Here is a 23,413-nt window from a genome sequence, read left to right on the forward strand (position 1 = left end):
TCTCTCTCTCTCTCTCTCTCTCTCTCTCTCTCTCTCTCTCTCTCTCACACACACACACACACACACACACACACGCACGCACTGAATTTCTCTCTCAGTCTGCATCACTTTAACAAATTCGGGAACACTTCTGTTTGTTGTTGTTAAGCAATAAGGCATAGAGAGATTAAGAATTTATCTACAATCACAATGCAACATTCTGCGGAAAAGTCCAAAACAATACCTACAATGATTCTACTCATCAAATGTAATGCTTCAGGCGCCCGTGCGGCTCAGTTGTTGAGCATCTGACTACGGCTCAGGTCATGATCTCATGGTTCGTGAGCTCAAGCCCCGCATCGGTGAGCCCCGCTCTTCTCTCCCTCCCTCTTTCTCTCTGCCTCTTGTGGGATATTCTCTCTCTCATTCTCTCTCTCTCCCTCTCTCTCTCTCTCTCACCCTCACTCAATTGCGCCCTCTCTCTCTCAAAAAAAAAAAAAAAAATCATGCTTAGTTCCCATGATTTGCAACCACAGTTTGTTTCGAACCACCTCAGCATTCTGGGGATTCAAACACTGAAGGATGGAAGGACTGCATTAACTGTAAGTTCCCTTCCAACCCTGAGACTCTAGGGCTCAAGAGACAAAGGCCATCGGTGTCAAGCACAGAGGGATGCTCACTATTTATTCAACAAAATTTACTGATCTACTCATTACAGACACTATTAGATACTAAAAATAAAAGGTGTTTGAATGACCTGATACACCAGTGCTGCTTCTTCAGTCCACATAAATGAGACTTTAACTTCATATTTTTTGTATATTTTCTGTGTATTTTTCCTTCAAGCCAACTTAAGAAGACTTGATTTCACGGGAAATTTGATTGAAGATATAGAAGACGGTACTTTTTCAAAACTTTCTCTGTTAGAAGAACTCACACTAGCTGAAAATCAACTACTGAAACTTCCAGTTCTTCCTCCCAAGCTTACTTTATTTAATGCAAAATACAACAAAATCAAGAGTAGAGGAATCAAAGCAAATACATTCAAAGTAAGTTTTGTATACTGTGACCACACACAGTATCAGTTTATACAACCAATGGTAACATGATAGAAGAAAGAGAAACTCTGGTCTAAAATTTTGTTTTATATTTTAAAACTGTTTTTACAAATGCCGGAAAATACAGTTCCAAAAGTAAATGCTCAGTTTTACTTCTACCACTTAAAAGTATCAGCCCATAAAATTCTGTAGGTAGCCCTTCTTCTGAGTTCCACAACGGCACCTAGTACAAAATTCTATATACAGTACAAATTAAATACACTTCTTCATTTAGTAACTCAAGAAAACCTACGCACAGGAAAAAGGGAAGGTGATCTACTCTGATTTACATAGCCAGGTTGTGTCCAAATGCACAGTCTCCGGCGAAATTACCGCCTCAGCTGAGACCCGCACAGGCGACATACTTATTCCCGTCCTGGAAGAAGCCCCAGATAAACAGATGATTGGGTGCTACTGGCAGGAGACCTCACTCATAAGTAAAGTTTGTGGCTTCTAATGATAACATCTAACAGAAACACTATGAAATATCATCAAGTTTATAGCAATCACACAAAGGTACAATTAGTCCACACGTACAATCTGTCAGAAAATGTAAAAATGTTCCATTTTCCTTTCCTTCCTGTTTACACTTAAGGAATCCCTTTTCAGTTGTAAGGGACACTGCGAAGGCACATCACAGTTCCTCAGAGACTTTTCAAAACAGGACTCACTTTAAACATAAAAAACCTTTACAATTTGAAGATACAGTAATTTCAGCTGGTAAGCCTTTGACTGACATATTAAAGACCTACAGGAGCTGATCAACGCTTCACAGACGGAGTGTTTGAGTGCTCTGAACTTTACACATGCTTTCCATCTTGAAGCCCTATTATAAAATGATACACAGTAACGGTCTACTGATCATGAAGAGTAACTCAATACAGACCAGTAGGGGAAAGTCATACCTTGCTAAATATTTAATAAATTGCCCTGGAAACATCTCACTACCAAGCGCGCCGCTTAGGAGCACAGGCACAAAGCATTCTATTGTGCACCATTTTACTGCATTTCACAGACACTGCACTCTTTACGAACTGAAGGTTTGGGCTGATTCCGCAGTGAGCAAGTCCAGTGGTGCCCCTTTGCTAACAGCGTTTGCTCACTGTGTCTCCAGGTCACATTTTGCTAATTCTTGCAATATTTTAAACTTTTTCATTATTATTACATTTGTCACGGTGATCTGTCATTAGGGATTACAACTCCCTGAAACGTCAGATGATGGCTAGCCTTTTTAGCAATAAATTATTTTTAATTAAGGTATGCACATTCATTTTTAGACATAACCTACTATATCATAGTGTAAACATAACTTCATATGCGATGGGAAACCAAGAAATACACTGGGCTCACTTCATTGCAATATTCGCTTTATTGTGGTGGTTCCTCTGGAACCGAACCCACGTTACGTCCAAGATATGCCTATATCCATTTTGCTAGAAACTGGTGGAGGTGAAATGAGAAGTTCTAAAGGTTCAAGAGAGGTTATGGCAGCACCAGGATCCAAGCTCAATCCTGCATAGGAAATGACCTTACTAGCTGTTCACGAGACAAGTCAAATGGCCCCAGCAGCTAGCATGAGGTCTGAGGCTGGGAACAGCTGGGTACTCAGTGGTTAGATGAGTGGAGAGAAATGTGGGGGTGCAGCAGGACTTTATCACCCTTCATAAAGGCCCAAAATACACTACTTGGGAAACAAAAAAAAACCCTTAAAACCAAATAACTACCAAAGCAGCAATTGATAGTACTGATTACCAGGACCTATGTACACATGTGTACACATATGTGTATATGCATGCACACGTGCACACATGTAGACGCATGTGCATATATCATAGTTTGAATCCTGTGAAAATGTACTGACCTCAGTGATGATCAAGCAGAGGTAACTTCTCCTTACAGAAACTGAACAACCTCTCCTTCCTGTACTTGGACCACAACGCCCTGGAATCTGTGCCTCTTAATTTACCAGAAAGTCTACGTGTAATTCATCTTCAGGTAGGACTGCTCCTTTCATAATATCTGATGATGTGAATGTAAATTACTATTAGTCAATGTTATGACTCATTAGGAAGCTCATTTGTCCACATGTAAATTATGCCCATCAAATATTACTAACTCGGTGGCCTGAGAGCCCCACCCCACCCCGCCCAGAGAGGCCCAGAGCCCCTGAGCCCCCAGAGGACCCGCAACCAAGGTGTGAGGTCTGCCCTTAGAGTGGGCTCTGTTGCCAGGCATGCACGCGGCATCTCCTAGTTAATGTGACACATGGATCCAAGGCATCCGCGGGTGGGGGGCGCTACGACCTCTGGTTGGTGTCTCTTTCTCCAACAGCAGTGGACACTGTCCACTTGATCTCATGTTGAGGTAACAGAAGAGTGAAGAGGAACTGAGAGGAACTAAAATTGGTCTTCCAGCATCACAGCATTTCCCATTTTTCTTTCTGTAAAGGGACATTTAAGGACACAGTGCCCATTCCGAGTTGACACTCAAAAGCAGGAGAGTCTTTCCAGCCAGTATAATCTTATTTATGCTTAGAGCTTTCTGCTACATGGATGTTACTGTAAGAGCAAGCAATCTGTCTTCCAAAGCAACACTGCAGACTTAAACTGCGGGGGTGAGGGGACTCAGATTGCACAGAGGGTTTTATTGCCCTGAGGATACACAGGATGTACAGTATTTTAAAAACCACTTTTTAGATAGAATATTCTGTAAGATCCCATCACATAGAATACAAAAGGTAGATTTCAAATTCCTGAACAATTTTTTCCTTTTATTTTCTAGTTTAACAACATAACTTCAATCACAGATGATACATTCTGCAAGGCTAACGACACCCGTTACATTCGGGACCGCATTGAAGAGATACGCCTGGAGGGAAACCCCATCATCCTGGGAAAGCATCCCAACAGTTTTATCTGCTTGAAAAGATTGCCTGTAGGGTCATACTTTTAACCACTATCAATGCAGCATATAAGCTAAAGTACACACATGCATATAATCTGTCTCAACAGTGCCTAAAGCATAAATATTTAATATTAACTTTGTGTCCCATGATGAAGGAATTTTATGTTTTAAACAAAGATGTTCACAAATCTTACACATAACAAGCAAAATGTAAAACTGAATCCTGAAGTTCAAAACAAAGTCATGTGAAAATATTTAAGCAGCATTACAAAATCCTCATAGTTTATACCATGGTGCCATTTAAAAGGTATGTTTTTATATAAATACCCCAATTTAAGAAGCACTATTTCCATTACTAATGACATGAAAGGGTAAGTCCAAAAAACTTTCAACTGCTGATCTTTCCAGACCTTTACTTGATCCCTAAAGCACTTAAGGACTATGTTCCAAAAACTTTGAAAGCTAAGTGTTTCCAGTAATCTCCCATTTTTCTGTTATGATTCACACATTTTTCATTATGAAGCAGGAACTTGTTTTCTTTCTATTAAGGCAGTTATTATTCTATTAATAAGTTATTATTCTATTAAGGCAGTTACTTAGCCTGAGAAATAGTGAACAGTCTCATACCTAGGCAAAACTTTCCAAATAAAGCGTAATTTTACTCTCTGATAAAGACCTAACAGAGTAATGTCCAATGTTATTCTGCTTTGTGGTCACACAGTTAAAGGCTTTAGCAAAACAGCACACATTTTTCCTTTCTCTAAATATTAAAATTCTAAGTCTACCATAAAACATTTTAAGGAGTCAAGCAGACCAAAATCAGTATGCTCATAAAAAACCTGAACGTTCATCCCATATCTCAGAAAATACCTATAAAGTTCTCCATTGTAAAGACTTTCAAATACGATAAATATGGAAAAATATTTTCTTTTTAGCACCATAGGGATGAGAATCTCATCAATAAATCTGTCCAAATGTAAGACATGAAAACAGTCAATTTAGTGGTGTTACTGAACACTACCTCCCCCTTACCCCCCAACCCATACGCATCATACTCATGCCAACTGCCTATCCATTCACAGGAAAGCTTCTGAGCAACATTTCGTACAGACCCATGATTAACTGGTCATTGAACAGTGTAAGTCCACCTTCGATCTAATAGTGATAACTTAAGAGGAAACAATGCTGCCAGATTAAAGATCCTAAAATAACCTTCCTCTTGCCCAAAACCCACTCAGAAGTCTTAGACTCCTTATCACATTGAGGTTACATCCAAAATTATCAGTGCTTTAGACACATGAGTCCGAACTGTGCATATGAAAATTTCCAATATTGTTTCCAACATAAATAATACATTAGAATCAAGTTGGTCTCTGTACACCAATCCCAGAAGTTATTCATATTTTTAAGCATTTGCTTCTGTTTTTCCCTACACAGAATGAGCTCCAGTTTTTCAATTTTTCCCCCATTTGTCAAGGTTGACCCCAAGATAAGCTTTTCTCACCGAAACATCTATGATCTCTCAAGGCCACAACAATTAGCCCTATACCACTTACTAACTCATTTGCTGATTTTATTTTGGTAATTGGTAATCATAACTATATACTGCTTTCTCATTATTTTGTGTGCATGCCTCATTTCTCTGTGACTGAAAGCTCACAGAATACATCCAATATTCCTTTTATACCTTGAAAGTGCTTACTATAATATTGAGCACATCTGGATTGAATATACAATGAAAAGTACAAAATAAAATTCATTTAAACAGAGAGCTCTCTTTCATTTGGAAAAATAGAATCTTAAACTATCACAGTCTTGAATAAATCAATGGAAATAAATTACAACCTTATCTGGATAAAAATAAACTGGATAAAGGACAGCTGAGTGTTGGGGATACCAGGAAAAGCCATCAGAGGAGACTTCTCTCATGTTTCCAGATGTAGCCCTATATTCTTTACCTAACTAAACTCACAGAGGAAAAAACACCTTAACTCAAATTTTAGAGAATTCAAGAATTCTGTGGTGTCCACAAAATAATAATTAGGAAAGAGCACTAGTAAAAGGTCTAAATTACAGAATTATCTTTAATTTTTTTTTTAATGTTTATTTCTGACAGAGAGACACAGTGTGAGCAGGGGAGGAGCAGAGAGAGAGGAAGACACAGAATCTGAAGCAGGGTCTAGGCTCTGAGCTGTCAGCAGAAAGCTCGACGCTGGGCTTGAACTCCAGAGCCATGAGATCATGACCTGAGCCAAAGTTGGACATTCAACCAATTAAGCCACCCAGAAGCCCCAGAATTATCTTTAAAGGACAATTTCAGTGGCACCTTGCCGGCTCAGTCAATTAAGCATCCGACTCTTGATTTTGGCCCAGTTTGTGATCTCACAGTTCATAAGACTGAGCCCCACATTGGGCTCTGCACTGACAGCATGAAGCCTCCTTGGTTGGGATTCTCTCCCTGCCTCTCCCCGGCTTGCTCGCTCGCTCGCTCTCTCTCTCTCTCCCCCTCTCTCTCTCAATATAAATAAATAAACTTAAAAAAAGTTAAAAATATTTTACCCTTACAAACACTCCTGAAAGAACTAAGAAGACATCCATTAGTGGAGAGACATTCTGTGTCCATGGACTAGAAGACTGAACAGTTACTACACCAGCACCACCCAAAGAAATCCAGACTCAGTGCAGTCCCTATTGAAGTCCCAATCCTATTTTTTGAAGACACAGAAAAAAACATTCTAAAATTCACATGGAACCTCAAGGGACTCCAAATAAGCAAAAGAAATTAGAAAAGAAGACTAAAATTGGAGAACTCACACTTTTTCATTTTCAAAGTTAATTACAAAGCTATACTAATCGAAAGTATGGTACTGGAATGGACAGGAACATATAGAACAATGCAAGAGAACAGAGAGCCCAGAAAATATGGTCAAACAACTTTCAATAAAGGTGCCAAGACCACTCAATAAGGAAAGGACTGTCTCTTCAATAAACAATGCCGAGAAAATCAGATATCCACATGCAAAAGGATGTAGCTGTACCCTTAGCTTACACTGTATACAAAAGTTAACTCAAGTTGGATCAAACATCTTAACTTAAGAGCTAAACTACAAAACTCTTAGGGAAAAAAAAGAGGAAAATCTTTATAACAATGAATTTGGCAATGAGTTCTTGGATGTAACATCAAAAGCATAGGCAACAAAAAAATAAACTGGATGTCAGCAAAGTTAAAAACTTCTCTGCATCAAAGGACATTATCAGGGCGCTTGGGTGGCTCAGTTGGTTGGGCATCTGACTTCGGCTCAGGTCATGTTCTCACGGTTCATGGTTTGGGTCCTGCGTCAGGCTCTGTGCTGACAGCTCAGAGCCTGGAGCCTGCTTCGGATTCTGTGTCTCCCTCTATTTGCCCTTCCCCCGCTCACGCTCTGTCTTACTCTCTCTCTTAAAAATAAATAAACATTTAAAAAAAAAAAGGACACTATAAGTGAATGAAAAGACAATCCAAAGAATGACAGAAGATATCTACCAACTATACACTTGATAAAGGATTAATGTCTAGAATACATTAAAAAAAAAAACAAAACAACACTCCTACAGGGACACCTGGGTGGCTCAGTTGGTTGAGCATCCAACTCTTGGTTTCAGCTCAGCTCATGACCTCACAGTTCATGGGTTCGAGCTCCGCATCCGGCTCTGTGGTGTCGGTGCGGAGCCTGCTTGGGATTCTCTCTCCCTCTCTCTCTGCCCTTCCCCTGCTGTGCTCACTTTCTCTCAAAATAAGTAAGCTTAAAGGAAAACAACAACAACAACAACAACAACTCAACAAGAAAAAAGCACCCAATTTAAAAATGGGCAAAGGATGTGAATAGACATTTCTCCAAAAGAAGATATACAAATGGCCAATATGCACATGAAACAATGCTCAACATCACTAATCATTAGGTAAATGCAAATCAAAACCACAAGAAAAATTCTACTTCACACCCATTTGGTTGGCTATGAGCCCCCAAAAAACAAAACAAAGGAAAATCCCAAAACACGCTGGCAAGTGTGTGGAGAAATTGGAAGGTTTGTGCACTACTGTTGGGAATGCAAAATGGTGCAGCCGCTATGGAAGAGAACATGCAGTGTTTCACAAAATTAAACAGAATTTCCATATGACCCAGCAATTCCATTTACAGGTATATTTGTAACAGAACTGAAAGCAGGGACTTGAACAGGTATTTGTACACCAATGTTCATAGAAGCATTATTCACAATAGTTAAAAGATGGAAACAATGCAAGTATCCATCAAGATGAATGGATAAACAAAATGTGGGGCATCCATACAACAGAAGATTATTCAGCCTTAAAAAGTAAGGAAATCCTTCAATCTGATGCAGAATGGATGAACCTTGAGAATATTATGCTAGGTGAGATAAGCCAAAAAAAAGTATAAATTTTATGATTCTGCTTAAATGAAGTACTTAGAAATTCACAGAAATAGAAAAAAGAATGGTGATTCTCAGGAACTGGGGTAGGAAGCAATGACAAATTAGTGTTTAATGGGAACAGAGTTTCAGTTTGAGATGATAAAAAAGTTCTGGAGATAAATATTGGTGGTGGCTGCACAACAATGTGACTGTTTCTTTCCGTCCTTTCCATTTCTTTCCTTATCACCCAGGAAAGTCGGCCCGCAGAAGCACTGTGTCCTCCACAGGATAAACACACCAATTATACTTCTATGCCTCCTTGAAAGCACCTAGAGTCAAATCAGCTTTGGAAATGGGACTAACACTCACATTTCCCACAACCCATGTTAGGTGATTCGTCACCACAACTGACAGCATACTCTCAGTCATTACTATATTTACCAATTATGAAGCAAAGCTATTTAACTGTTTGGGTGCAAGAGCACCTGTAAGTAAACAACAGTGAGAGAACTCAAGGGACCACAGTACAGGTACAACCATGTTTCACTCTAAGGAAAATTCTATGCCTGAAAGATTTTATTAACTCGACCCAAGCAGTAGTAGTGGTAACAGTGATAATAATAATAATAAAAAAGAATGCAAATATACAAGAGTTAGTACCAATCACAAAAACAATAGTCACAGCCTGGTTAGGCTTTTGAGATATTATTATATTGACTCTTTCAGAACCGGATTTTGTATGGACTACAGCTGTCAATATTGCTACTATCCAACTAAGTACAACCTGAGGCATTATAATGCAGCCAAACATAATTCTGGTTATGACAGAAAACAGGATAAAAAGAAGTCCTTAAATGTATCTATTATCAGAATTAAGAAGCATTACTTTACTGAAATCAGGCTTAAATACTTAAACTTGAAATACACAATGATTAAGAAGCTCAAAATACAGAGTATGACTCAGAAAGTAAGGACTGTGCTAGGTGATAAGCCTGCTATAATTACATTCATTTGAGCATTTGTATTTTGTTTCAAGTACTCTTGACAGATTAATTTTTCAAAATGTGTAGGGGGTAAGTAAGAATATAACTATACTTCTTCCAAGATATCCCATAATACAAATGACTCATTGGTTTGTACAGAAGCATTCCTCTTCATTTACCCCAAATAACTGCAAATTCCAGAAGCCAATGAAAATATTTTGTATTCTTTGAAAACTTTAAGGAAAGAATGCTATGTTAAATCCCCAAATTAATACCAGCTTCACTTTTAGGTTATGTTTAAATTTAAACCAGCTTCACTCTTCACATACATTTAAATCTAAAAACTTTAGACCCTACCTTGAAGTGTTCAAATGTGCACTTACGATATTCACACCACTCCACAAAAAAGTGTAGGCTTCGGAAAAACATCAATAGATCTCTTCTATCTTCTGCTCTGTAGGAATAAAAGATTTTATGATTAATAAATACTATAAATGAGAGCCCCATTCTGGCATTTTTTTAAGCTTATTATTTTTTAATTATTTTAATGTTTATTTATTTTTGAGAGAGAGAGAGAGAGAGAGAGGCAGGCAGAGAGAAAAGGAGACATAGAATCCAAAGCAGGCTCCAGGCTCTGAGCTATCAGCAGAGCCCGACACAGGGCTGAAACTCATGTACCATGAGATCATGACCTGAGCTGAAGTCAGATGCTTAACCAACTAGGCGACGCAGGCACCCCTTATTGTTTTTTATATATACTACACTAAAGCTAAAAACAGACCTTGATACATTTCTGTATTTTAAACTCTGATTATGTGCCCCTGTGTGATTGCTAATGCTAATTTTTTTTTTTTAATCAAATTTTAGTTAACATACTGTGTAGTACTGGTTTCAGGAGACTTCAGTGATTCATCACTTACATACAACACCCATTGCTCATCACAAGTGCCCTCCTTAGTACCCATCCTCCATCTAGCCCACCTCCCCTCTATCAACCCACAGTTTATTCTCTATCCTTAAGAGTCTTTTGTGGTTTGTTTCCTTCTCGCCTCTATTCCTTCTCCTTTCCATATGTTCATCTGTTTTGTTTCTTAAATTCCACATAAGTGAAATTATATGATACTGATCTTTCTCTGATTGACTTATTTCACTTAGCAGAATACATTCTAGCTCCATCCATGTCACTGCACATGCAAGACTTTCTTTCCTTCTTTTTTTTTTTTTTTTTTTTTTTGATGGCTGAGCAGTATTCCATTGTGTATACATACCACACCTTTATCCATTCGTCAGTGGATGGACATTTGGCTATTGTTAACACTGCTCTAAACGTTCGGGTGCACGTACCTCTTCAAATCTGTATTTTTGTGTCCTTTGGATAAATACCTAGTAGTGCAATTGCTAGATCATAGGGTAGTTCTATATTTATTTTCTTGAGGAACCTCCATGCTATTCTCTAGAGCGGCTACACCAGCTTGTGTTCCCACCAACCGTGCAAGAGGGTTCCCCTTCCTTCTCATCCTCGAAACATCTGTTGTTTCTTGTGTTAATGTTAGCCATTCTGACAGGTGTGAGTGCCATCTCATTGTGGTTTTGACTGGATTTGTATTTCCCTGATGATGAGTGATGTTGGGCATTTTTTCATGTGTCTATTACCCATCTCAATGTCTTCTTTGGCGAAATGTCTATTTATATCTTCTGCCCATTTCTTAACTGGATTATTTGGATTTTGGGTATTGAATTTTATAAGTTATTTATATATTTTTGGATACTAACCCTTTATCAGAAATTTCATTTGCAAATACCTTCTCCCATTGTTTTGTTGATTGTTTCCTTTGCTATGCAGAACGCTTTTATGTTGATGAGGTCCCAGTTCAGGTTTGCTTTGTTTCTCTTGTCTTTGGCGATGTGTCTAGTAAGAAGTTGCTCCCAGAAAATTCAAAGAGGTTGCTGCCAGTCTTTTCCTCCAAGATTTTGATGGCTTCCTGTCTCACATTTAGGTCTTTCATCCATTTGAAATTCATTTTTGTGTAAGGTGTAAGAAAGTGGTCCAGTTTTCCCAACATCATTTGTTGAAGGGACTGCTAATCTCTCAGCCTGAAATGTCCTTTTCCCCAACTTAAAATGTTTAAATCCTACTCATCTTTCAAGATATTATTCAAATTCTACATTCTCCTTGATTTCGAATTTGATGACCCTGGTAAGTAAGAAAGACTACATCTGGACTTTGTCCCCAGTTTCCAGCACAGAGCTTTGAACAAAGTTAGAATTCCTGAGTGACAAGAGTGCCTTTCTTATGCTAATGAGGTGGCCCCTACAAAGCCTTAAGATGGGGGTTGGTCACCAGAAAGCCTAACCACATTTTGAAAGGGTTGAACTCTGAGCCAACCAGACCTCCAGGGAGGAAAGGGGAGCTGGAGGATTTTAATCACATGGCCAATCATCCCACCAACTATGCCTCTGCAATGAAATCCCAAACAAAACTCTGGACAACGGAGTCCAGGGGAGCTTCGTGATTGGTGAACATGTTGATTTACAGGAGGCTGATGTGCTCAGAGTTCACAGGGAAAGGTTTTCCTCCTCCACCCCACTCCAGAACCCAGACATGCATTGCTTCCATTTGCCTACTTAAATAGCTTTTATAATAAAACTACAATGTTTAGTGTAACACTTTCAGTGAGTTTTCTCTTTCTAGCAAACTGTCAAATCTAAGTGGGTTGTGGGAACCCCCAAACTTATAGTCAGTAGGTTGGAAGTACAGATGACCCCTGACACTTAGGGACGGCACTGAAGTGGGGCAGTCATGTTCAGGACTTTGCTTTTAACCTGCAGGTCTGCACTAAATCTGGGTAGTGTCAGGACAGAATTGAATTATAGGGCATTCTACTTGGTGTCACAGATTATTGTGGGAACAATGACCTCACCACCACACTACATGTCCTATTCCAAAATAGCTACAAAAAAATTAATTTCTATGCCTGTGAGCTCCCATGCAATTTACCTTAATGCTCTTAATACTATACTTACTGTTATACTGACATCCAAAAATGAGCACCTTGTAGACAAGAAAAATGTATTCATTTAACCATTCATCCCATAAATGATTACAGGAGTCAAGTCCTCATTCTAATCATGATGGAGTAAGCTCCACCTAAACACTCCAATTACTATTCAGAACCACAGATATAACACACAAAGCAGATAGCAGAAGACTGTGAAGTGTGGACAAAAGAAGGCAGAATGGTAGGAACCTCCAAGAATTAAGGGAGGACTGGGTGAGGAGTTCCTTAGGATTTATTTTTACCTCCTGCATATCCCAATCTGGATGTTACAGCAGACCCCAACTCAGATCTGCCGTAAGTTGGAGGAAAAAAGAAAAAAGATAAAAAGGTTCCTAAGAAAGCAGGGGTTGTATAAAATGAGAAGAGGGAGTACACTGCTCTCGATGATGAATTTTTGGGTTTAACACCAAAAGCTAAGGCAACAAAACCAAAAATGAACAAGGGATCACATCAAATGTAAAAACATTCTGCACAGCAAAGGAAACCATCTACAAAATGAAAAGGCAACCCACTAAATGGGAAAAAAAATATTTGCCAACCATGTATCTGATAAGGTAGGTAACCAAAACACATAAAGAATTCATAAAACTCAGTAGCAAAAGAACACGACCAGATTGAAAAATGGGCAGAGGATCTGAACAGACACTTTTCCAGAGACGATATACAAATGGGCAGAAGACACAGGAAAAGAGGCTCAACATCAGAGCGCAGAAGTGCAAATCAAAACTACAATGAGAGATCACCTTGTACCTGTTAGAATGGCTAGTAGCAAAAAGACAAGAAGCCACAAGTGTTGGCAAAATGCGGGGAAAAGGAATCCTTGTGCACTGTTGGTAGGAATATAAATTGGTGCAGTCACTATGGGAAACACTATGGAGGTTCCTAAAAAAATTAAAAATAGAACTACCATATGATCCAGCAATTCCAATTCTGGGTATCTAATCAAAAGAAATGAAAACACTAACTCAAAAAGATATCTGCACCTCCATGTTCAGTGGAGCATTACTTACAATAGCCAAGATATGGAAACAACATGACTGCCCATCAATGAATGGACAGATAAATTCATTCTGGTACATCAACGCAATGGAATATTATTCAGTCATAAATAAAAAGGCAATCCTGTCATTTGCCACATGATGGGACCTTAAGGACATTATGCTAAGTGAAATAAATCACACAGAAAAGGTAAAACACCGTAAGAAATCACTTACATGTGGGATCCCAAAGAAAAAAACAATAACAAACTCACAGATACAGAGGACAAATTGGTGATTGCCAGAGGCAGGGGCAGGGAGTGGGCAAAATGACTGCGGGTGGCCAAAGGTACAACCTCCAATTATAAAATAAATGAGTCATGGGGATTTAACGAACTCACAGCATGGTGACTAGTTAATGTTACTGTATTATAAATCTGAAAGTTGCCAGAAGTGTAAATGTTAAAAGTTCTCATTGGAAAAAAAACTGTAAATACACATGGTGATAGATGTTAATCAGACGTACTGTAATGATCATTTCATGATTTATATGTATATTGAATCATCATGCTGTACATCTAAAATAAATATAGTGTTATATGTCAACTAAATCTCAATTTTAAAAAATCCAATGTTTGAAATCATGCAACTTAATCCACTGAAAATAGTGTTTACAAATTTTCCTTTGTGGTTTCTTACATAGCAGCAAAAGCTTTCAAAAATTAGGTAATAACATTTTGGAAATGGTTAGAGAGAGAGAGAGAGGCCATGCAAAACAACCCCAATGTCCAAGAGGAGCTGTGCCCTCTTTCTCCCAATCAGGCAACTGATGCTGCAGACAATAACCAAAGCCAGCAGAGAAGTAATGCTCCCACTTCCTGATGGAAGGCTGCGGCGGCGGCGGCTGCTGCTGCTGCTGCTGCTGGTGAGGTTGTGGGAGGAGGCTTTGTCAATCAGCCCCATCTGACCCCAAGCAACACTGAGCCTAGGGGAGATGCCACTCCCACTCTCCACCAAGGGGATCCTGCAAACACAGGAAGATGCTTTGTCAACATTCCCCACCCTACACTAAGGGCTCCCAAACCCAGAATGGGGACAAATCAGGGAGAAGGAACTGAGAGAAAGGCATCCTTCACCTCCATATATGAAGTCCTGAGATCATTCCAAGTGGCCTTCACACAAATCTGACCAGAAACAATAAAGCAAAGGTATCAAGAACAAAATCAGAGTACAACACTGCCCAGAATTCAGGGTGGCCTCTGGGCAGCACATGAGAGGAGCAAACCGAAACAGGATATTTAAACCACAGCCCATAAAAGTGAGCCAGGATGTGCTTTTGCATAAAAGCGCGTTGACAAGGACAACTGCAAACATGGCAAAGTAGGGACTATGGGAACGTCCTTCCTCAGAAACACCAAAACCACCACATACTGTCAGTCACACCCACTGGAAACTGGCAAGACAGGAAAACGTTTACAGTAGCCCAGCAAACACGTAACCAGGAGAAGGGCCACCGAGCAGAGGACAGCACTGCAGTGTTTCTGCTGATGCAGCCATGTCCCCATCTGAGCTTGGTGGTTCTTGAAGATGACATCCTGCTTTCTCGGTGGAACCTCAGCCTGACCACAGCAGACGGATCTTGTTCTGAAAGAATTGTGTTTCTTTTGTGTTCCCAAACGAGCTCTGTTTGTTTTGATCTATCTGTGGGGTCCTGAGGACTAATGAAAGGGGACTGATTATTTTCCACTTAACTCAGAACTTCCTGAACGCATGACAATGCAGAGGACGTTTCTCAAAGATACTGAGAGTCAAATGAATAAGCTGGTGCCAACAAGTGCAAAATCAACAGAGAAACAACAGACATCCTGAAAACCAAGGGAGGAAAAGGTATAGAGTGAGAATCTTTAGAAAACAACAAGTTTGAAAAGAATCTATGTAAGAAGGAACTGGAAAACCAAGTAGAGGGCAGGGAATTTGCTCAGAAAAGACCTGAGAAGACCATATACTTTCAACTCTGGCTGATCTTTAGTCTAAGGGTAAGCAGGGAATAAAGGCAATGGCAGAGGGTTGAAAGACCTCCCTAAGTGCAGAAGGAATGTCCCAACACAGAGCCAAAATGCAGACACCGGAGATCAAATATTTTTGCTTTATTGCTTGTGTTTCCTTTTTGTGCATAATATCCAAAATGTCCATATTCAAAAACCACAAAAAATTAAGCAAGCAGGGGTGCCTGGATCGCTCAATTGGTTAAGCATCTGACTTCGGCTCAGGTCATGATGTTGCAGTTTGTGAGGTGGAGCCACGCATCAGATTCTGTGCTGACAGTGTGGAACCTGCTTAGTATTCTCTCCCCCTCACCTCCACTTGCATGTGCGCTCTCTCTCTCAAAATAAATAATCTTAAAAAAAAAAAAAAAAGGAAGCATGCGAAGAAAATATATAAAATGACCCAGCTACAAGGAAAAAAGTTCTCAGAAACTGTCCTCAAGGAAACACAATGGAACTACTACACAAGGAACTTAAATCAACATGTCTTAAGTATGTTCATTCAAAGAACTCAAGGGAACCAAGAGAACCATATGTATGACAAGGAATATTAGAAGAAATTATAAAAAGGAAATGTAGAAATTTTAGAACCAAAAACTTTTAGAAATGAAGTGAAAAATTCACTAAAGGGATTTAACAGACTTGAGCAGGCAGACTAATCTGCAAAAGCGCATGCAGGCAGGGTGAAACTATCCACTCTAAAAAACAGGAAGAAAAAGAATAAAGAAACATATATAAAGCCTAAAAAACTGTGAGATTCCATCAAGTATATCAACATATACACATAGATCAACACTTAGTGGAGTCACAGGAGAGCTGAGAAAGAAACTGAAAGTATACCTCAAGAAATAATAGCCCAATCCTCTCCAAATTGGATGAAAGCTTTAGACATATCTGAGACGTTCATAGACTGTACAAAGAATGAACTCAAAGAGATCCACACCAAGACACGTTATACTCAACCTGTCAAACACCAAAGACAGAATCTTCAGATGGACAAGAAAGAAGCCACTCATCATATAAGGAACCATGAGTAAAACCAACCACTGACTTATCATCAACAACCATGGAGGCCAGAAGGGACTGGGATGACATTCAACGTGCTAAAAGAAAGAGAGTCAACCAGAAATTCTGGATCTGGCAAAATTCTCTTTCAAGAATGAAGGAGAAATCAAGACATTCTCTGATATTAAAAAGCTGAGGGAGTTCGTGGCTAATACACCTGACCTGCAAGAAATTCTAAGGGAATCCTTCAGGCTGAAATGAAAGAATACTGTACAGTAACTCAAAGTCTTGATGGAGAAATAAAAACACTGATTACACAGGCAAGTAACAAAGACAGTATTGTTGTATTTTTGATTTATAACCCCTCTTTTTTTCCTGTATGATTTAAAAATAAATATAGAGAGCGTAAGGTGAAATCTGTTCATGAGTATACTATGTATAAAAATGTAACCTGTTATAAATTATAACAACATAAAACAGGAGGGAAAGAAAGAAGGGAACACAGTTTTTGCATACCTTTGAAAATAAGTAGGTATTACACGGTTCTTATAAGTCGAAGACGTTAATTGTAATCCTCAAGGTAATCATTAAGACAAGAAGTAAAAACTACACAAATAAGGAAAAGAGAATCAAAATGGAACCCTATGAAGATCCATTCGACATAGAAGAAGTTAGTAATGGAGCAGCAAAAATGATGTGGTACACAGACAATAAATAGCAAAATGACAGAAGCAAATACTTCCTTGCCAGTAATTACTTTTAAATGTAAATGGATTAAACTCTCCAACTAAAAGTCCGACTGGCAGAATGAATTTTTAAAAATTTGATCCATCTGTATGCTGTCCTTAAGAAACTCACTTCAGAGGCATATACGCAAAGAGGCCAAAAAAAATAAAAGGCTTGAAAAAGATAACTCCACACAAATAACAACCAAAAGAGAGCTGGGGTGGCTATATTATCATGAGACAAAACAGAATTTAAGTCAGAAACTGTTATAGAGGCAAAGAATTACATAATACACAGATACAGGTATCAACTCATCAAGAAGATATAATATATCTTATAAACACATATGTGCACCTAACAAAGGATCCCAAAATACATGAAGCATAATTTGACAGAATTAAGGGAGAAATACAGTTCAATAACAGCTGGACATTTCAAAGCCCCACTTTTAATAACAGATACAACTAGTCAGAAGATCAGTAAGAAAATAAAGGATCTGAACAACAGTATAAACCAATAGACCCAACAGACATATAAAAACCACACCACCCGCCAACAGCACAATACTTATTGTTCTCAAGCGCACATAAAACATTCTCCAGGACAGACTCCATGTTTGGTCACAAAACAAATCTAGAGGGGCGCCTGGGTGGCGCAGTCGGTTAAGCGTCCGACTTCAGCCAGGTCACGATCTCGCGCTCCGTGAGTTCGAGCCCCGCGTCAGGCTCTGGGCTGATGGCTCGGAGCCTGGAGCCGGTTTCTGATTCTGTGTCTCCCTCTCTCTCTGCCCCTCCCCCGTTCATGCTCTGTCTCTCTCTGTCCCAAAAATAAATAAACGTTGAAAAAAAAAAAAAAATTTTAAAACAAAACAAATCTAGATACATTTTTAGAAGACAATCTTTGCCAAAGGCATAAAAGCAGGAGTTGATAAGGAAAAATGAAAAATTCAGAAATATATGGAAATTAGATAACAGACTCTTAACCAATGGGTCAAAGAGTAACAGGAAATTAGAAAACTATTTGACAAAAATGAAAATGAAAATGCAATATGCCAAACCTTATACAAGAGTAAAAGCAGTGCAAAGAGAAAAATTAATAACTGTGAATACCAACACTAAAAAAGAATAAGAATCTTATCAGTAACTTTACTTTATACCTTAGGGAATTCGAAAAAAAGAAGAGCAACCTGAACATAAAGCTGGTGAAGGAAAGAAATAATTAAGGTTAAAATACATATAATAGAAAACAGAAAAATAAAATGAAAATTTGGTCCTTTGAAAAAATTAACAAAAGTGGCCCCCTTTTTAGTTAAGTGGACTAAGAAAAAAGACAATTCAAATTACCAAAATCAAATGAAAGTGGGGATATTATTACTGACCTTACAGAAATAAAAAAGAGCAAAGGAAAATGCTATAAACTAATGTATGGCAACAAATTAGATAATCTGGATGAACTGTGCAAATTCTTAACAACATACAAACTACCAAAACTGACTCAAGAAGAAATAGAAGGGGCACCTGGGTGGCTCAGTCGGTTGAGCATCCGACTTCGGCTCAGGTCATGATCTCACAGCTCGTGAGTTCGAGCCCCGTGTCAGGATCTGTGCTGACAGCTCAGAGTCTGGAGCCTGCTTCAGATTCCGTGCCTCCCTCTCTCTCTGCCCCAACCCACTCGCATTCTATCTCTTTCTCAAAAATAAATTAACATCAAAAAAAAATTTTTTTTAAAAGAAGAAGAAATAGAAAATTTGAATAAACTTGTAACAAGTAAAGAGACTGAATCAATAATTGAAGTTTCCCAACAAAGAAATGTCCAACACCAGATGGCTTCACTGGTGAATTCTCTCAAATTCTTATGGAAGAATTAACATCAATCATTCTCAAACTCAGGAAGAAAGGTAAAGAAAGAAAAAGAACACCTCCTAACTCATTCTATCAGACCACCATTACCCTGATATAAAAGCCACACTAAGACATCACAAAAGAAAACTACAAACCAGTGCCCCTTATAAATACAGGTAAATGTAATCACATTGCTATGCACTAGTGATAAACAATGTGAAAATAAAACAAAACAACTCCATTTATAATACCACTCAAAAGAATAAAACATGTAGGAACAAATCTACTCAAAGAAGTCCAAACTTGTACACTACAAACATTACCGAAAAATATTAAAGAAAGTCTAAATTAATGGTAAAACATTTGTGTTCATGGTCAGTAGACTTAACACTACTAAGATGGAAATATACTACAAAGTTCTTTATAGACACAATGCAATCCCTATCAGAATCCCAATGACATTTTGCACAAATGTAAAGGCCAACACTAAATTCACATGAAACTGAAAGGGGACACTAAACACCCAAAACAATCTTGAGAAAGCAGAAAAAAACTGGAGGACTCATATTTTCCTGTTTCAACATATACTACAAATCAACAGTAATATAGACAGTATGGAAGGAGCAAAGGCATAAACATAGGGATAACTGTAATAAAATTAAATCCAGAAATAAAACCGAGATCTATGTTCAATTCATTTGACAAGACTGCCAAGACCATTCGATGGGGTAAGAACAGTCCTTTCAAACATGTGCAGGGACAAATGGATATCCAACTGGAAAAGAATGAAGTGGCACCCTGACTTTTCACCATATGCAAAAATCAACTCGAAATGGATCAAAGGACTAAATACAGGACTAAACCATAAAGCTCTCAAAAGAATGCACAGAAGCAAATATCTGACCTTGAGTATGACTATAATTTCTTAAATATGACAGTAAAACAGTGATCAAAATAAAAAATAATGCAGATTTTATAAAAAACAATCTGTGCATCCAACTTTTGTGCATCAAAAGACATTATCAAGGTAGTAAAAAGACAAACTCCATGGTGGAATTTGAAAAACATGTATCCAATAAGTGGTTCCCAGAATATATAAAAACTCTTAAAATCCAACATAATAACATAAAAATGCCACAACAAGCTATCATGAACATTGCTGAAAGAAATGCAAAAATAGAAAGTATCAACAAAGAAATAAAAGCTTTAAAAAAAAGAATCAAATGGGGGCGCCTGGGTGGCTCAGTCGGTTAAGCACCCAACTCTTGATTTCAGCTCAGGTCATGATCTCACAGTTTGTGGGTCTGAGCCCCAAGTCTGCTTCAGATTCTGTGTCTCCCTCTCTCCCTGCCCCTCCACTACCCACGCACGCGTGCTCGCTCGCTCTCTCTCTCTCTCTCTCTCTCTCAAAAATAAACATTAAAAAAAAAAAAAGAAGGTGGGAATGCAAGCTGGTGCAGCCACTCTGGAAAACAGTATGGAGGTTCCTCAAAAAACTAAAAATAGAACTACGCTACGACCCAGCAATTGCACTAGTGGGCATTTATCCAAGGGATACAGGTGTGCTGTTTCAAAGGGACACATGCACCCCCATGTTTATAGCAGCACTATCAACAATAGCCAAAGTATGGAAAGAGCCCAAATGTCCATCGATGGATGAATGGATAAAGAAAATGTGGTATATATATATATACAATGCAGTATTACTTGGCAATCAAAAAGAATGAAATCTTGCCATTTGCAACTACGTGGATGGAACTGGAGGGTATTATGCTAAGTGAAATTAGTCAGTCAGAGAAAGACAAAAACTGTATGACTTCACTCATATGAGGACTTTAAGAGACAAAACAGATGAACAGAAGGGAAGGGAAACAAAAATAATATGAAAACAGGGAGGGGGACAAAACAGAAGAGACTCATAAATATGGACAACAAACTGAGTTACTGGAGGGGTTGTGGGAGGGGGGATGGGCTAAATGGGTAAGGGGCACTAAGGAATCTACCCCTGAGATCATTGTTGCACTATATGCTAACTAATCTGGATGTAAATTTTAAAAAATAAAAAATAAAATTAAAAAAAAAAAAAGGAATGAGTAATTCCCAAATGTGACCCCCCCCAAAAAAAAACCACCTATGCCTATAGATTCATACAGACGTCTAAGCCCAAAGAACAACCAAATGTCTGAAAATTAAAAAACAAAGCAAAAAAATAAACAAAGACTGTGTATTTCTCACCAAGAACCACAGAGGCCAAAAGCAAGTGGCACTACATTTTTCATAAGCTGAAAGGTCTGACCCAACTAAAATTCTACATCCAGAGAAAATCTTCTTCCAGAATGAAAGTAAAGATCCTCATATAAAGAAAATTAATTTGCTACCAGAGACCTCACTGGCATAGTTCCCTCCAACTCTTTGGGCATATTTAAAATAGCTGATTTACAGCCTTTGTCCAGTAGGTCCAACGTCTGGGCTTCCTCAGGGATGGTTTTTATTGTTCGGTTGCTCTTTTCCTCTGTGTATGGGCCATATTTCCTTGTTTTTTGTTTTGCATGTCTTATAATTTTTGTTGAAAAATGATTATTTTATTTTTTATTTTAATTTGTTTAACGTTTTATTTAGTTTTGAGAGACAGAGACAGAGCATAAGTGGGGGAGAGGCAGAGACAGAGGGAGACACAGAATCCCAAGCAGCTCCAGGCTTAGAGCTGTCAGTACAGAGCCCAATGAGGGGCTCAAACCCACGAACTGTGAGACCTGAGCCGAAGTGTCACCTTAACCGACTGAGTCACCCAGGCACCCCAAAAACTGAATATTTTAAGCAATAGAGTGTGACAATTCTTGAAATCAGATTCCACCCCTCTCCAAGGCTTGTTGTGCTTTTTGTTCTTTTTGTTTAGCGACTTTTCTGAACAAATCTGTAAAGTCTATACTCTGCTGTGTGGCTCCTCGAGTCTCTGCTCAGTTAGCTAGTATTTGATAGAGATTCACGGTCTTTGCCAAGGGGCTCTTCGTGTGTGTCAGGACACGTCTCCAATACTCAGCCAGGCAAAGGAAAATACCACCTCAGCCTTCACCTGCTGCTCTTGCAGAACCTCACAATGCAATCAGCCAGCAGTGAGAACGGTAGTCAGGGCATCTCAGGTCTCTCCTGAGCATGAAGATCACCTTCAGCATGCACACAACCCAACACATCGGCCTTCTAGAGTCTCAGGAATAGATCAGAAGTCTCCCAAGTCCTTACGGCGATCCCATTCTCCAGCTTTTCTCTTAAGGTTTTTATTTAACCTGTTAGTTCCCAAGTGTTAGGCACCACCTCAGGCAGCTTTGAAGTTTAAAAATTGCTTCAAAGTATCTTCAACAGATACTCCCAGAGAAAAGGCTTTCACACTTGGTGAGCTCTACATCAGATCCAATAAATACAGCCTTGCAAGTGAGTTCTTTGAGGGAACTAAAAACAGGTCAAATGAGAACAATTCACAGGGAATGCATCTTTGAAGGACTCTCAACTATTCTGTCCCCTCTGGTGGCTGCCAGGCTTTCTGGTTGTCACCATGACTGCAGGCTTGCAGTCATCAAGGTGACCACAGAGCTCCTAAGGGAGAACTGGAAACAGGGCATTTAAGACGCTACTTACTAAGATTCTGCTGTTTTTCCTAAATAAATGCTCCCTAGATTGCTTCAAGACTTCCTCAGTTCGTTTGTAAATATGATTCCCACACTTTTGGTCAGTTTTCTTGCTGCTTTTATGGAGGATAAAACCGTCGAAGGTACTTACTTACTCTGCTAGTTTCACTGACATCTATGCATTGGATTTTAAAAGGACTCAAAGAGGGCTTTCTGTATTGACCCTCTGGTTTCTGTATTCTGATGCTTTAACATCTGGGGCCTTGCTGATGCTGGAGGAACTGTCCCTCTCAAGTTAGCAAATTCCTAAAGACAGTAAACAATTTGCTTGTGAGCATGCTTTTCAAACACGATCCAACCAGTCCAAGGCCCACATCCCATCAACTTCCTTTATCAAGCTCTCAAAACTTTGGCTGCTATCCACCTGCCCTAATTACCCAGGGTCAGGTATCCCACAACTGGGGACAACCCCTATGCTCCAGAGCCTCCTGAAGTTATTCAAACTAGTCAAGCCTAAGCCTACTCATTTTGCCTCACCTGTTCCTGCCCTTAAAAACTGCTATACTCCCACTCTCCCTCTGCCCCTCTATTGCTTCCCTCTGTGGCCCCCAGTGACATGGTATGCCCCTCTTGTTGTGAACTATAACAAACTATCTTTTCAGTGGTGACCGTCTCCCAATGTGTTGGCCTTACAATACTCAAATAATAGTAAAACCTATTAAAACAGGTTCTAATGCATTTATTCGTAACTTCTAGATATTAAA

General features: G+C 39.0%; 2 protein-coding genes across 5 annotated transcripts in view; one reads left to right on the forward strand and one right to left on the reverse strand.

Annotated features, from left to right (window-relative positions):
- OGN (osteoglycin) overlaps nucleotides 1–5,749 on the forward strand; it is a 21,193-nt gene extending 15,444 nt beyond the window's left edge. Inside the window, exons 5-7 of the mRNA XM_040449613.1 lie at nucleotides 826–1,028; nucleotides 2,976–3,071; nucleotides 3,858–5,749. Coding sequence (XP_040305547.1) covers nucleotides 826–1,028; nucleotides 2,976–3,071; nucleotides 3,858–4,028 — 470 coding nt within the window. The 3' untranslated portion in view covers nucleotides 4,029–5,749. The remainder of the gene's footprint in view (nucleotides 1–825; nucleotides 1,029–2,975; nucleotides 3,072–3,857) is intronic.
- The window catches only part of CENPP (centromere protein P), a 232,200-nt gene that overhangs the window by 164,283 nt on the left and 44,504 nt on the right, over nucleotides 1–23,413 (reverse strand). For 3 of the 4 annotated variants that reach the window (XM_040449615.1, XM_040449614.1, XM_040449617.1), the window contains one exon: nucleotides 9,731–9,827. In XM_040449615.1, the coding sequence (XP_040305549.1) occupies nucleotides 9,731–9,827 (97 nt within the window). Of the gene's footprint in view, nucleotides 1–8,370; nucleotides 8,672–9,730; nucleotides 9,828–23,413 lie in introns of those variants that run through there. The other variant, XM_040449616.1, reaches the window with a different exon arrangement.

The sequence above is a fragment of the Herpailurus yagouaroundi genome, unplaced genomic scaffold (assembly GCF_014898765.1).
Source record: "Herpailurus yagouaroundi ecotype Mexico unplaced genomic scaffold, PumYag 199, whole genome shotgun sequence".
In the NCBI taxonomy this organism is placed as follows: Eukaryota; Metazoa; Chordata; class Mammalia; order Carnivora; family Felidae; genus Herpailurus; species Herpailurus yagouaroundi.